This window comes from Sus scrofa, chromosome 3 (assembly GCF_000003025.6).
Source record: "Sus scrofa isolate TJ Tabasco breed Duroc chromosome 3, Sscrofa11.1, whole genome shotgun sequence".
Lineage (NCBI taxonomy): Eukaryota > Metazoa > Chordata > Mammalia > Artiodactyla > Suidae > Sus > Sus scrofa.
The window spans coordinates 6,260,851-6,275,743 of NC_010445.4; the positions used below are offsets into that span (position 1 = coordinate 6,260,851).

General features: G+C 51.0%; 1 protein-coding gene across 1 annotated transcript in view; it reads left to right on the forward strand.

The window, feature by feature from the left end:
• Window positions 1–14,893, forward strand: part of LOC102160349 (myosin-16-like) — a 50,900-nt gene that overhangs the window by 32,960 nt on the left and 3,047 nt on the right. The window contains 11 exon segments of the mRNA XM_021087967.1: window positions 825–942; window positions 2,487–2,614; window positions 2,983–3,068; window positions 3,127–3,180; window positions 4,364–4,496; window positions 5,602–5,920; window positions 7,218–7,264; window positions 7,267–7,356; window positions 7,449–7,552; window positions 11,864–12,056; window positions 13,201–13,404. Coding sequence (XP_020943626.1) covers window positions 825–942; window positions 2,487–2,614; window positions 2,983–3,068; window positions 3,127–3,180; window positions 4,364–4,496; window positions 5,602–5,920; window positions 7,218–7,264; window positions 7,267–7,356; window positions 7,449–7,552; window positions 11,864–12,056; window positions 13,201–13,404 — 1,476 coding nt within the window.

Consider the following 14,893-nt stretch of genomic DNA (forward strand, 5'->3'; position numbering starts at 1 on the left):
AGCCTTCCGGAATAGCCCCTGAGCCCCGAGCAGGGAGGGCCCAAGACACATTCTAGATACTGTGAAGGGAAGCAAGGGAAGCGAGAGGGACCTGGCAGAGACACTGCTGGCTGGGGGTTTAACCTTGGCCAAGGTGCCTAAGCCAATCGTGCCTCTGTTTCTCCATCTGTAGAGTGGGACAACAACAATCCCTACCTCAGAGCGCTCTTGTTAGGGCTACGACAACCCCTGGCACAGAAGCAAAGCTCCATAAATGTGAGCTATTCTTATCAGGACATTGGTGTGACTGTCCCCTCGAGGAGCTGGAGACACGGTAGGAGAGGCGAGATAAGGGCAGTCATTGCCACAATGACAAATTGATACACGGCAAGCGAGAAAATTAAGTTAGCCGCTCAGCATGCGTTTATCCAGCACCTGCCACAGGAAGAGCCATCTAGGGACACAGGGAAGGGGGAAGCTCCAAAGGTGGGCAGAGATGCTGCTTCCGGGGTCCAGGTCCCAGCCAACGGGCGTCTCCCAGCTTCAGACACTCGCAAGGCATCTTCGGAGTTCCTGTTTCATCTGCAGACTCCTGCCCTGACACTGGCGTTTTCTTATCGGGCAAGGTCAGCAGGGGTCCGGAACGGAGGGGCTGTGGGCCGACCCAAAGGCTCTGGCTTTATGTTGATAGAAAATGGTGAGCCACTGGGGGTTCCTGAGACAGAGACTTCTGGAAGGATGAGGCAGGTGGCCTGGGAGGCTGCACTAGGGGAACCCAGGTGGGAAGCAGGGAGGGCCTGGCCCCGGCCTCCCATTTCCTCAGTGGGTTCGTCCTCCCTGAGCAGATGAATGCTGAGGCCCACGTCCGAATGCTGGAAGATAACTTATCAGAAGCCAACGCCAAGGTGGCTGAGCTGGAGTGGAAGCAGGCGGAGATCAATGCCATCAGGACCCGCCTCCGAGGTGAGCCTGCCCCCCCCCGTGAGCCCGCCCCTCTCCGCAGCTTCCTGCTTCCTAAGGGACAGAGCAGGGAATGGAGCAGGGATCCTGAAGGAAAGTGAAAAGGCACCTGGGCCCCTCCCAGAGCTTCCCTGACCTTGGAAAATGCACATCCCCTGGGATGAGACAAGGAGATTTCTTTCACCCTCTGAGTACCGCCCGTAACACCTTGCCAGGGCGAAAGAGGGCACACTAGTCGAAACATTTTCACATCGGTGCTTTCAATCCCCCCCAGGAGATCAGCAGCAGGGGCAGCAATACTGACAAAATGGGATTTTCCAACACGTTAAAACCTGACCTGCATACTAACCAGCGAACCTGTGTCACTAATGAGGGAACCAGGCAATGGTAACGCAGCCTTTGAAAAGCATCTGAGGGCTGGAGATCTGGAGATTTATACACCCAGTCGGGAAAGTAACGGCTAAGTTAGATGCCAGACTGGCCCATGTGGCCTACGGGACAACAATACTGCAACCTCAAGGTTGGATTTGGGGCTTTTTCTACCAGAAGAAATTCTTTGCATCCTTAGGTCAAAAATAATGCACAGCTCATCGATATGCAAGTTAACATCTAGCTTCACAGAGGCTGAGCTCTAAACAGGGGTAAACCTTTTTTTTTTTTTTTGCTTTTTAAGGCTGCACTCGTGGCATATGGAAGTTCCCAGGCTAGGTGTCCCATCGGAGCTACTGCTGCCAGCCACAGCCACAGCCAGGCGGGATCCGAGCTGCGTCTGCAACCTACAGCACAGCTCATGGCAACGCCAGATCAGTGACCCACTGAGCGAGGCCAGGGACGGAACCCACATCTTCATGGATACTAGTTGGATTCGTTTCCGCTGTGCCACAACAGGAACTCTGGGGTAACACAAGTCAAGCAAAGGTGCATTTCCCTGGAGAAGCGAACACTCCTCAGGCAGGAACTTAGACAGCGCTCCGGTTTGACACCACAGAACCTACAGGCATCCTGTGGCCTTATTTCCCACACCCTGACTACTTTTAAACATCAGTATCCCCACTTGATGGATAAGAAAAGTGAAACTCAGAGAGATGAAGTGACTTGCCCATGGACACAAAACTGAAGACTCTCGGAGCAGAACCAGAAACCCTGGCTCGTTCTCTCCGGCTCAGACACCTCCTCTTGCTGGCCTCTGGCCCTTCCAATGGGTCCCCAAATGACAGGAGTGTAGGCTCTGGGACTGTGACAAATGCACTTTTCAAGCAAACACTGTTTTCTCCAAAAGTCTTTGCTGTACCTCCTGCCAGGGGCTGGGGCTTTGTTATCTGAAGCTGCTTATCCCACGCGAGTTACGTCAATGTTGGCGACCCTTGGGCACTTGTCCCCTCCGGGGGCCCATGTCACTTGGGCAGCTGATGGGGTGGTCTCCATGCGCCCCATTCCAGCTCAGCGGGCCACGCCGCCATAGTGATGGGTACTTTGGGAGCGAGGCTTAGGTTCTGGCTGGGAGCCAGTTCTCCACCTAATGCTTCTTCCCTTCCCTCCTCACCCAGCTAAAAACAGTGAACTGAGCTGGGAACAGGAAGAATCCCAGAGCCGCCTCAATCAAATCCTGCGGATAAAGACATCACTGACATCGCAGGTGGACGATTACAAGAGGCAGCTGGATGAAGAGTCCAAGGTTGGTTTGGGGCGGGGGAGGGGGACAGAGCTGCCTCCTCGAGGAAGGTGACACGTTATGAAGATGTAGAAGGGACGCGAAGAATACGTGATTATTCCACAGCAAGGGAGAACGTTACCTGCGAAACCAGAGTTTGCTGCGTGCAGGCATGCAACTAAATGAAATTAAGGAAACAGCGTATCCCTGCGGACAACCGCTGGAAGAAATTAGGGAGAATTAAAGCCTGATGGCTTGGATTGTAGACTCCTGGGTCTCTTCCCCCCTTTACCTGCTGCTTTACTCACTTACCTGATACTGTTGATTGACACCACGAGTCTCTAAGTCCTCCTGGCCGTGGGGCCTCTGACAGGCCCGTCTGGTCCCCGCAGTCCCACAGCGCGGCCGTGGGGAGTCTCGCCAACACCAAGCATGACCTGGACCTGATCAAGGAGCAGCTGGAGGAGGAGCAGGGGCGGCAAGTCGGAGCTGCAGCGCCTTGTGTCCAAACTCAACACCAAGGTGACCCCCTGGAGGACCAAGTATGAGACGGGCGCCATCCAGAGGATGGAGGAGCTGGAGGAGACCAAGTGAGCATCACTCTGTGCCCAGGAAGCAGCGGGTGGGCAGGCGGGCAACAAGGTCTGAGCTCAGTCTCCTCTGAGGCGGGGGTCCTGCCCAGGAGAAGGCAGTTCACTGGCTCCCCTTAAAGGGGGGACGAGTGTCTGGACGGAGGAGCCCACTGCGTGCCCCGCCGCCTTCAGCTCCCGTCTTCAAGGGCTCTCTTACCTACATCCTCTGCCCAGATGTGCTCAGGAAGCTTCCACAGGCCTGGTGGGTCGGGGGCAGGGCCCCTTGGAGATGCTGGGAGGACCCAGGCCACACTTCGGGGAGGGCCCCTCTCGGCCAGGTCCCCAGCTCTGTGGTCAACGCCCTCAAGTCCTTGGAGCCTTCTTCCTCCTTCACAAACCAGAGACACAAACGCGGTGCTTGACAGGCCTGAGGAAATAGGAGCGGACATGTGAACACGTCTCTGAGCCGCCCTCTTGCACAAGAAGGAGCTGGCGTGGGTGCCCGTGGGCCCAGGCACCCAGGGAAGGCCTGTGTGTGAGCCTCCTGTGCCAGGCAGGGAGGGGACCCCAGCCTGCTCGCTGGTGCCTGCCATCCTCTGGAATCTGCGGTGAGGGCAGTAAGCGCGGGCCTTCCAGCCGACAACGACCTTCCTCTGGACCTCTTCATACACTGAGCCTCCACCTGCCTTCCTGTGGCACCGCCTCCTGCCCTCCAGCTCTTGCCTGTTGTCTACGGAGAGCTTCCAGGGCCGCCTGGTCCCACCCCAGGCTCTCTTTCTGGGCTAAACCTAAATTTCAAACCTTCCCCCGTCTCTGCCCGGAACCCCTTCCCCAGACACCCACAGGGTCCCTGCCTTTCCACGCATGCCCCTCTCGGCTTTATTTTTCTGTAGCACTGACATCATTTTTGTTTCGTATTGTCCCCCTTCTAGAACAGAAATTCACAAGAGCGGGGCTCTTGGTCTGTTTTATTCACTGCTGTTTCCCTAATGCCTAGAGCGAGACCTGTTAATGCCAGAGCAGAACCAGTCCCTGTTTGTTGAGTGGACGACTGGACAGGGGCTGCCCTGCTCTAAACACCCCCCCCCGCCCCCGTTGCCTGCATCTTTCTCACGGTGACACCAGAGCTCAGTGCCACACCGGCCTCCCTGCCCATGGGCTCCTATGTTTCCTTGATGGCCCTTCTTGCCCTCATTCACAGGAGGAAACTAGCCACCAGGCTCCAGGAAGCAGAAGAGGCAGCAGAAACGGCCCAGGCCCAGGCCGCCTCCCTCGAGAAAAATAAACAGAGACTCCAGGCAGAAGTGGGGGACCTCACCCTCGACCTGGAGAAGGTCAGAGGGGCAAACCTTCCAAGGCTACTTACATGCCAGGTCCAAGGGCCCACGGGCAGCTGGATGGGACTGGCACATGTCAGGTCCGCAGGAAGCAACAGGTGGCCAGGAGGGTAAAACACTCAGGCCCACTAGACATGCGCTTCTGCTGGAACATGTCTATATGCTCATGATTCGGAGAGCTTCACACTCAAGCAGCCGCTATTTAAACAGGCCCGTGACACGTGCAGGGGTTGACCGGCAAGATGCTACTGTGCAGCATACAGAACCACATTCAGTGTCCTGGGATCAACTCTAGTGGGAAAGAGTATTTTGAATATATATATAACTGAATTACCTTGCTATAGAGTAGAAATTATCTCAACATTGTTAAATCAACTATATTTCAGTTAAAAAAACAACAACAACAACAACAAAAATAAATAAATAGGTCCATGACGAAGATAAAACTCAGCCCCAGGAAGTCCTGGAACCTACTGCCCCTGTTCCCCTTCCTCTCATGCAACCCATGTCCCACACACTTTTTGTGACCACATAATCCTTTGTGCATCTCTGATTCACACTTCTTTGCCAGTCTCTGGCAGGATGAAATAAGATTTCCCCTGGCACACACCACTTGATCCAGATAAGGTCAGAGCCGTGTAAGAGGCTCCGGAAAAAAAGTCCTAAAACCCCAACTAGGTTTTGTTCCCCACCCCCCAAATTAAGAAAAGAGCAGAAATTTACATCGAATATTGCACCGCAGCAAAAACATGGTTGCTGGGGAATAATGAGGAAGATGGAAGGGCTATGCAAAATAATGCCTAAGGATAATCAGGATTGATTTGCCAGAAAAATAATATCCCACCCACCTCCTGTACAACATATATGAGTGTATTATAGAGGAATTCGTCATGGAGAGTTAAGTGAAGTCACAGATCTCAGAGGACCACTGAGGCCCAGCTCCCTCATTGTCCACCCGAGAAAATCCTTGCCTGGGAAGACAAGGTGGACGGCCAAGGTCACACACCCAGAAGTAGAAGTTTTAGACCCAGACCGTAACTCCCTCTGGACTCCCCGTTCTGTGCTCGGGCTGTCCGTGTCGGAATCTATCCCAATTCCTAAGACGTCTGTGGTCCTCAGAGTTGCCAGGAAGGGAGGGGGCAGACAGCAAGGAGAGGGCAAGAAAGGCAAGGCCCCTGATACCCGCCCCACCTCGCTGCAGGCCAACGCTGCCGCCGCCGCCGCCCTGGACAAGAAGCAGCGGGTCTTTGACAAGATGCTGGCCGAGTGGCAGCAGAAGTGTGAGGAGCTGCAGGTGGAGGTGGACACGTCGCAGAAGGAGTGCCACACGTACATGACCGAGAGCTTCAAGATCAAGACCGCCTACGAGGAGTACCTGGAGCACCTGGAGTCGGTGAAGAAGGAGAACAAGACTCTGCAGGGTGAGTCTGGGGGCAGGCAGCCTGGCCTACAGGGACGAGGACACTACCAGGTCCCCTTCTACCTGCACGTGTCATGGGTCTGAACACCCAGCGCGGAGAAGGTGCACAATCAATGGTGTCAACTAGCAGGTGCTTTAGCGAAGCACTTGGGCATGCAGCAGTGTGACTTTGGGCGGGTGAGTGACCTAGCCTTTCTGTGCCTCAGCTTTCTTATCTGTCAAATGGGGAAATAACCCTGCTTTCCTGGTAAGGCTGTTGCAATAATGAAATAAGACAAAAATATGTCAAGTCCTCACTCGGCGGAGCAGCTCATCAAAGAAGGGCTCAGTAGATGTGAGATACTGAGCCTTACGTCTGTCACACGGAGACGATGTATGTGCAGATGCATGTCTTACACGCAGGCGTCTCGGGCTGGGATTTCATTCTCTTGGATGTTGCTTGAAAAGTCCCTCTTCTGCTGAGTGGCAGACATGAAATCGTAGTCCGTGGAGGGGCTCCTCAGTCTGGGTTGCTGCATCCTGCCTTCTCCTCAGGGTTGTATCTGCGTCCCGGGGGTGGTTGATGTAGTGTCCCTGCAATGGAGGGTAGCTGCAGATGAACCTCGACTGTCCCCAAAGCTGCCCAAGGTCCTATGAGTCCCTTCCAGGGGAGCTCTCTGCTTCGAGGAGACAATCTCTGGAGTCAAGTGTTTGAGGTATAAGGCCTCTGCTTTCTTTATCTCAAAAGGCTAAGTACTGAAGGACTTGGGCATCAAGTAAAAGATGGGGTTAAAGAGTGGGGAGGATGGAGTTCCCGTCGTGGCGCAGTGGTTAACGAATCCGGCTAGGAACCACGAGGTTGAGGGTTCGATCCCTGGCCTTGCTCAGTGGGTTGGGGACCCGGCGTTGCTGCGAGCTGTGGTGTGGGTTGCAGACATGGCTCGGATCCCGCGTTGCTGTGGCTCTGGCGTAGGCCGGTGGCTACAGCTCCAATTAGACCCCTAGCCTGGGAGCCTCCATATGCTGCGGGAGCAGCCCTAGAAAAGGTAAAAAGACAAAAAAAAAAAAAAAAGAAAAAGAAAGAAAGAAAGAAAAAGAAAAAAGACTGGGGAGGAAGAGCTGGACCAGATATAGGCTGCCTGAACTAGGAGAGGCAAGAAGATAGGAGGGGATGCTGATGCTGAGGGTCCCTGCCTGTTCCCCCCACCAGCTCCCGGTGCAGGGGAGAGGAGACAGGGGAAGAGCCATGTCACCTGCTGTGACCCCCGGGAGGCTGGCAGTCCTCATGTTTCTTATTAACAAGCATGTTTCTCTTGCAGAGGAGATAAAGGAACTGATTGATCAGCTGGGTGAGGGAGGACAGAGTATATACATGAGCTGCAGAAGATGAAGAAAAAGTTGGAGATTGAGAAGGAAGAATTCCAGGTGGCCCTGGAGGAAGCCGAGTCTTCCCTGGAGGTAACCACGTGGTCATCACCCTGGGGGCTAGTCCTTGGCCAGGGACCATATACCTGCTGGGCCAGGAAGGCCAACATTTATATTCCTTGCAGGTTGAAGAGAGCAAGGTGATTCGAATTCAGCTGGAACTGGCTCAGGTTAAAGCTGACATCGACCAGAGAATTCACGAGAAAGAGGAGGAATTTGAAGCTACGAGGTAGGGGGCTGACGGGAAGGGTGTCTCCCCTTAGGTAGCATGATGGAGCAGAGTCCAGAAGCCTGGGTCTCTGCCACCTATGTGTCATGTGAGCTTGAGCAATTTAGGCAAACCTCCCTGAACCTGTTTGCTCATCTGTAAAATGGGAATAATGATGGTACCTTAAACTGATGTGGTACTCCTGGTTTATACTTAAAAATATAGCACTTTGGTATATAAACTAAAAACCCCATGAGAAAATAACTCAACTCAAAATTGGGTACAGCAGAGTTCCCGTCCTGTCTCAGTGGTTAGCGAATCCAACTAGGAACCATGAGGTTGCGGGTTCGATCCCTAGCCTCACTCAGTGGGTTAAGAATCCGGTGTTGCCATGAGCTGTGGTGTAGATCACAGACGTGGCTTGGATCCCACGTTGCTGTGTTTGTGGTATAGGCAGGCAGCTACAGCTCCGATGAGACCCCTAGCCTGGGAACCTCCATATGCCGTGGGAGTGGCCCTAGAAAAGGCAAAAAGACAAAAAAAAAAAAATTGGGTAAAAGACTTGAATGGACATTTCTCCAAAGAAGCTGTACAGATGGCCAATAAGCATATGGAAAGATGCTCAATATCATTAGTCACTGGGGAAGTACAAATCCAAACTGCAATGAGATACCACGTCACTCGCATCCAATAAACAGAAAAATAACAAGTGTTGGCAAGGATGTGGAGAAACCGGAACTCTTGTGCACTGTTAGTTGGAATGATAAATAGTATAGCTGCTGTGGAAACAGTATGGAGGCCCCTCAAAAAGTTTGAAATGGAATTACCATAGGCAGGATCCAACAATTCTGCTTCTGAGTATATACCCACGAGAATTACAATCAGGGCTTTCAGAGGTGTTTATAGACCCATGTTCAGTACAGCATTTTAGAGCTTAAATGTGGATGCACCCCAAATGTTCACTGATGAATGAATGGATAAACAAAATGTGGAATTTTTTTCTTTTACATAGTCTTTTCCATTATGGTTTATTTCAGGATACTGCATATCGTTCCCAGCGCTATACAGTAGGATCTTGTTGTTTATCCATCCTACATATAATGCTTTACATCTGCTAGTCCCAACCCAATCCAAGCTTCCCTCGTTTCCACGCCCTCCTGGCAACCACAGGTCTGTTCTCTATGTCTGTGCGTCTGTGTCTGTTTCATAGATAAGTTCGCCTGTGTCGTATTTTAGATTCCACGTGTAAGTGATATTGTGTGGCATCGGTCTTTCTCTTCCTGACTTTGCTTAGTATGATAATCTTTAGGTTTATGCATGTAGTTGCAGATGGCATTAGTTCGTACTTTTTACGGCTGAGTAATACTCCATTTTATGTATGTACCACATCTTCTTTATCCATTCATCCATTGATGGACATTTGGGTTGTTTCCATGTCTTGGCTATTGTAAACAGTGCTGCTGTGAACAGAAGGATGCATGTATCTTTCCGAATTATAGTTTTGTCCAGATATATGTCCAGGAGTGGGATTCCTAAATGATACGGCAACTCTGTCGTTAGTTTTTTGAGAATCCTCCATACTGTCCTCCACTGTGGTTGCACCAATTTACATGCCCACCAACACCCTCTCCCGTATTTGTTATTCATACAATGGAATCGTATTCCACCTTAAAAAGGAAGGAAATTCTGACACCTGCTACGACATAGTTGAAACCTGAGGACAGGATGCTGAGAGAAATAAGCCAGTCACAATAAGACAAATACTGTATGATTCCATGTATACGGAATACTTAGAAGAATTGTCAAAATCAGAAACAGTGGTTGCCAGGGGCTGATAGGGTGGGGAGAGGTTCGAAATGAGGGAGTTACTGCTTCATGGGTGCAGAGTTTCAGTTTTATGAGATGGAAAGAGTTCTGGAGATGGATGGTAGAAATGATAGCACAACGTTAGGAATGTATTGAACACCACTGAGCTGTATTCAAAAACGGTTAAGGCAGTAAATTGTATGTACCAAGGTGGGGGGGCTGTGAGACAGGTGCAATTATCCCATCTGAGATATTAGGCTAATGAGAGCTTCCTCATCACCTCTCTGGGACGTGAAAATTAAATGAGACTGTAGATATGAGAGCACATGTTAATCTGAAAAGCCATACAGATACGCATTATTACTAACATTCATGAGCCCTTAGAAAACATCTAACACGCCACAGAAAGGAACTGACTTGTTGACTCAATGGTTTTTAGCTGTGCAGCCAATCACTACAATTTTTTTTAAATTTATTTTATTTATTTTTTTTGTCTTTTTGCTATTTCTTTGGGCTGCTCCCGCGGCATATGGAGGTTCCCAGGCTAGGGGTCTCATCGGAGCTGTAGCCACCGGCCTACGCCAGAGCCACAGCAACGCAGGATCCGAGCCGCGTCTGCGACCCACACCATAGCTCATGGCAACACCAGATCCTTAACCCACTGAGTGAGGCCAGGGATCGAACCCGCAACCTCATGGTTCCTAGTCAGATTCGTTAACCACTGCGCCACGACGGGAACTCCCCAGTCACTACAATTTTAGAACATTTTCACAACCTCTCCCCTCAAGGAAACCCTTATCCTTTGGCAGTCATATCCCATTTCTCCCCCCCCCCCACCTCCCCCACTACCAGCCCCAGGCAACAATTAAGTTACATTGTTTCTTTGGATTTGCTTATTCTAGACATTTCATATAAAGGGAATTACATAATACGCGATAACGTTGTGCCTGGCTTCCGTCACTTAGCATAATGTTTTCAAACTTCATTTATGTTGAAGCATGTGTCAGTCAATATTTCATTCTTTTGTATTCCTGAATAATATTCCATTGTTTGGATATACCACATTTGGTTAGCTCTTCATCAGGGGATGGACATTTGAGTTGGTTCTGCCTTCTGGCTATCATGAATAAATAATGCCTCTGGGAACATTTCTATACACGTTTTTGGGTGAACATGTTTCTATTTCTCTTAGCGATATATCGAGGAGTTCAATTTCTGGTCCTATGGTAACTCAGTATTTAACTTTTGGCAGAAATGCCACATTCTTTTCCAAAGCAGTTGCATCGTTTTGTGTCCCCAGTGTATGAGGATTCCAATTTCTCCGTGTCGTCTTCTCCCGCCTTCGTCTTTATCTGTCTCTTTGATTATCAGCATCCCGGTGGGTGTGAACCGCATCTCCCTCCCGGCAAATGATGCTGAGCATCTTTGACAGGCTTACTAGCTCTTTGTATATTTTGTTTGGAGATATGTCTATTCAAGTCCTTTCCCACTTTAAAAACTGGGTTGTTTATCTTTTTTATTGTTGTTGTTTGGCCACACCTGCGGCATATTGAAGTTTCTGGGCCAGGGATCGAATCTGAGCAGCAGCTGCAACCTATGCCACAGCTGCGGCAACACTGGATCCTTAACCCAGAGCACCACAGGGGGAACACCTTTATTTTTTATTGTACAAGACCTTTCTTTATCCTGGATGCTAGACCCTTATCAAATGTATACTTTGCAAATATTTTCTCCCATTCTGTGGGTTGTCTTTTCATTTTATTGATAATATCCTTTGAAGCACAAAAGTTTGAAATTTTAAGGAAGTCCAATTTATCTTTTTTTTTTTTTTTTTTTGGTCCCTTGATTGTTGCCTCGAAGAGAGATATTCTGACTTGAATAGCCAAAGCTCACATTTTATAGTGAAGAAGAAAAACAAGGGCCTTAGCATCCTTTGAATTCTGACTCCATTGTGGGCTAAATAGGTGACCTTTGACATGTTTTGGGGGTTTTGTTTTTGTTTTATCTTTTTGCCACTTCTTGGGCCACTCCCACGGCATATGGAGGTTCCCAGGCTAGGGGTCGAATCGGAGCTGTAGCCACCGGCCTACACCAGAGATGCAGCAACGTGGGATCCGAGCCGGGATCTGAGCCGCATCTGCAACCCACACCACAGCTCACGGCAATGCCGGATCATTTAACCCACTGAGCGAGGGCAGGGATCGAACCCGCAACCTCATGGTTCCCGGTCGGATTCGTTAACCACTGCGCCACGACGGGAACTCTGACATGTTTTTCATTATGTTGGAGCCTCCGTTGCCTTGCAGGGCAGTTTTCCATATTAAATAAATTGAGGTCACAAAGACACACGGCAAGCACTGACTTTCCATTCCTTTTCCCAAAGCAGGAAGCTTGAAGGGGAGATACAGTTTAATCTCACAACACGGTGGCCCAACCACACTGTTGCTGAGACCTCTCAAAAGGGAGGTTTCACACACCCGGAACAGTGGGCCCATATGCCAAGGTCTCCTCTGCTTGGACTTGCAGGAAAAACCACCAGCGGGTCATTGAGTCCTTACAGGCCAGCCTGGAGGCAGAGGCCAAGGGCCGGGCGGAGGCACTTCGGCTCAAGAAGAAGATGGAGACAGACCTGAATGAGATGGAAATCCAGCTGGACCATGCCAACAAAAACAGCAGTGAGCTTGTGAAGACGCTGAAAAGGCTACATCAGCAAATCAAGGTAGCCATCCGGGAGCAGGAAGAACGAATTACCAAGCCAGCCATCCTCGGCCCACAGGCTCACCAGGAGCTAAGGACCAACCAGGATAAGAGCATGAGAGCAAGAATGTGGGGTGGCTGGCAGACCAGGGATCAGCAGACCAGGGACTGGGATTGCATACACGAGAGGCCCCAGGGACCAAAATCCATATCCTGGACTAATGGAAAGAGAGAAGGAGGGAAACAGGAAGTTGGGCCTCTCTTGCTTTTCAAAATAACTTATGACTCTTTAGGAATGATTTCAGACATTAAAAAAAAAAAAAAGAAAGAACATAACACACTCATGTACCCACCACTCCTTTAAACAGAGTGGAAGTTCCGCTTTATCTCCATCTGTCTCCAGCCTGGTCTGCAGCACACGCAGGGCTGGATCCATGCATTCCACACGTGTTTGCTGGAGACCTGCCCTGTCCGGCACTGTATCAGGTGCTAGGGGTACAGGAATGGATAAAACAAACATTGGAGTTCCCACCGTGGTGCAGTGGAAACGAATTCGTCTAGGAACCATGAGGTTGTGGGTTCGATCCCTGGCCTTGATCAGTGGGCTAAGGATCCGGCGCTGCTGTGAGCTGTGGTGTAGGCTGGCAGCTGTAGCTCAGATTTGGCTCCTAGCCTGGGAACCTCCATATGCCATGGGTGCAACCCTAAAAAAGCAAACAAAAGCAAAAAAAAAAGAGCAAAAAAACAAAAATCCCTGCAGATAGATAATAAGCAACCAATAAACAAAACTGTGGTATTAAAAATGCTGAGAAGGGCTATGGAGAAAAAATGAGACGAGTGTAGGGAGGGAGGAATTAGCCAGTAGGGGTGTAGCTGTCCATGGTCACTGAGGAAGGCCTCCTCCTCGGGGAAGGCCCTGCTAGAAACACCAGGTGCTCGTCATCAAGAAAGCCTTGACCTTGTGCTGACCAGGCTGCACAGATCCTCCGGACAGCCGGGCCCTGCATCGCCCAGCCCCTGACCTCCCCAAGGGCAGGGCCATGCTTTGCACCACCTTCCCCTGCAGCCTCCACCTCCCCACCAGGAAGGTCAGGTCACACTCGGGCCTGGAGACTGCCCAGGCTGTGAGAGGCGGGGCTCAGGCCGGGTCCTCTTGCCCAACCCAGGACCTGCAGATCCAGATGGACAAGGACGCCCGGCAGCACGAGGAGCTGCGGCAGCAGTACAACCTGCAGGAGCGGCGCCTGAGCCTGCTGCAGACGGAGCTGGAGGACGTGCGCTCGGCCCTGGAGGGCAGCGAGCGCTCGCGCAAGCTGCTGCAGCAGGAGGTGGTGGAGGTCACCGAGCGGCACAACGAGCTCAACGTCCAGGTACCGGGGCAGCTCCTGGCTGAGCCGTGTGGACTCCCACTCCGGGTGCTGCGGTGGGGCGGGGGCAGTGCCCAAGCCTCGTGGGCTCCCCTCAATACTCAGGGGTGGGTGGTGTCCCCTCTCAGCAGATCCTCAGGACTCACCTAGAGCTTTCTCTGTTTTTCCCCTCGGCTTGATGTGGGATCTCAGTTCCCAGACGAAGGACTGAACTTGGGCCACAGCAGCGAAAGCATCAAGTCCTAACCATTCAACCACCAGGGAACTCCCTGCTTTCCTTTTGCTATGGTTTAAAAAAAAAAAAGCAAGGGAGTTCCCTTGTGGGGAACCACTAACCCCGGAGGCCTAATAGTTAAGGATCTGGTGTTGTCACTGCTGTGGCTCGGGTCACTGGGGCGCAAGTTCAATCACTGGCCCAGGAACTTCCACATGCCACAGGTGTGGCCAAAAAAAAAATAAAATAAAACAAAAGAGGAGTTCCCATTATGGCTCACCAGTAACAAACCCAACTAGTACCCATAAGGATGCAGGTTCAATCCCTGGCCTCTCCCAGTGGGTTAAGGGGCTGGCGTTGCCACAAGCTGCGGTGTAGGTCACAGATTCAGCTAGGACCTGGCATTGCTGTGACTGTGGCGTTGGTCAGCAGCTACAGCTCCAATTCAACCCCTAGCCTGGGAATATGCTGCGGGTGCAGCCCTAAAAAGAAAACAAACAAAAAAAATAACTAAAAAGTACCGTCTTAATCATTTTTCCCTGCAGAACTTTTCAAGACAGACTCCCAGAACTTCCCCCTGGAGATTCTGATCCAGTGGGTCTGTGGTGGGACCCCCAGGAATATAAACTCTTAGAAACACCTCACAAGACATTCTGATGATTTAGTCAATTTTTAAGGACCACCATTACCCCACAGCACACTAAAGATAGAACTTCAGAACTGGAAGGGATCCAGAATAGTCTGAAGTCTGATATTCATTGCACAAATGAAAAACCGTGGCCCAGAGTGTTGGGCGGCTCATCCACGGCGACACAGACCCCGTGTGCTGCCAGTGGCGACCCCAGTACTGCAGCCCTCTACCAGCAGGGCTTCATTCTTACTCATCTTCTCGTGGGAACTCCCCAAAAGAAAAAACTGTACATGGGACATGTAGGGATTACAACCCCATTCAGAGATAAAAAGCTAATCCTAGAGGTAAAACATTTGTGCACACGGGCAGGAGTCCTAGGACTTGAACTTGAACTTGGGTCTTCCCGGCTCCAAGTTCAGGATTGTTAATAGAGCTAAATGATGTTATTCCTGGGCTCCTTGTGATGTGAGCTCTGCTCTAAAACCCAGAGGAGGATGCAGGGGAGAGACCTCCACCCTGAGCAGAGGGTCCAGGGCCATTTCCTGCTGGGGGCTCTGGTCGGCATGTCTGGGGAGAGGGCCGCTTTCCCTGGACCTGGGAAGGGCTCTGCAGATTCCTGGCTCATGGCGACGTCTTCATTTCCTCCT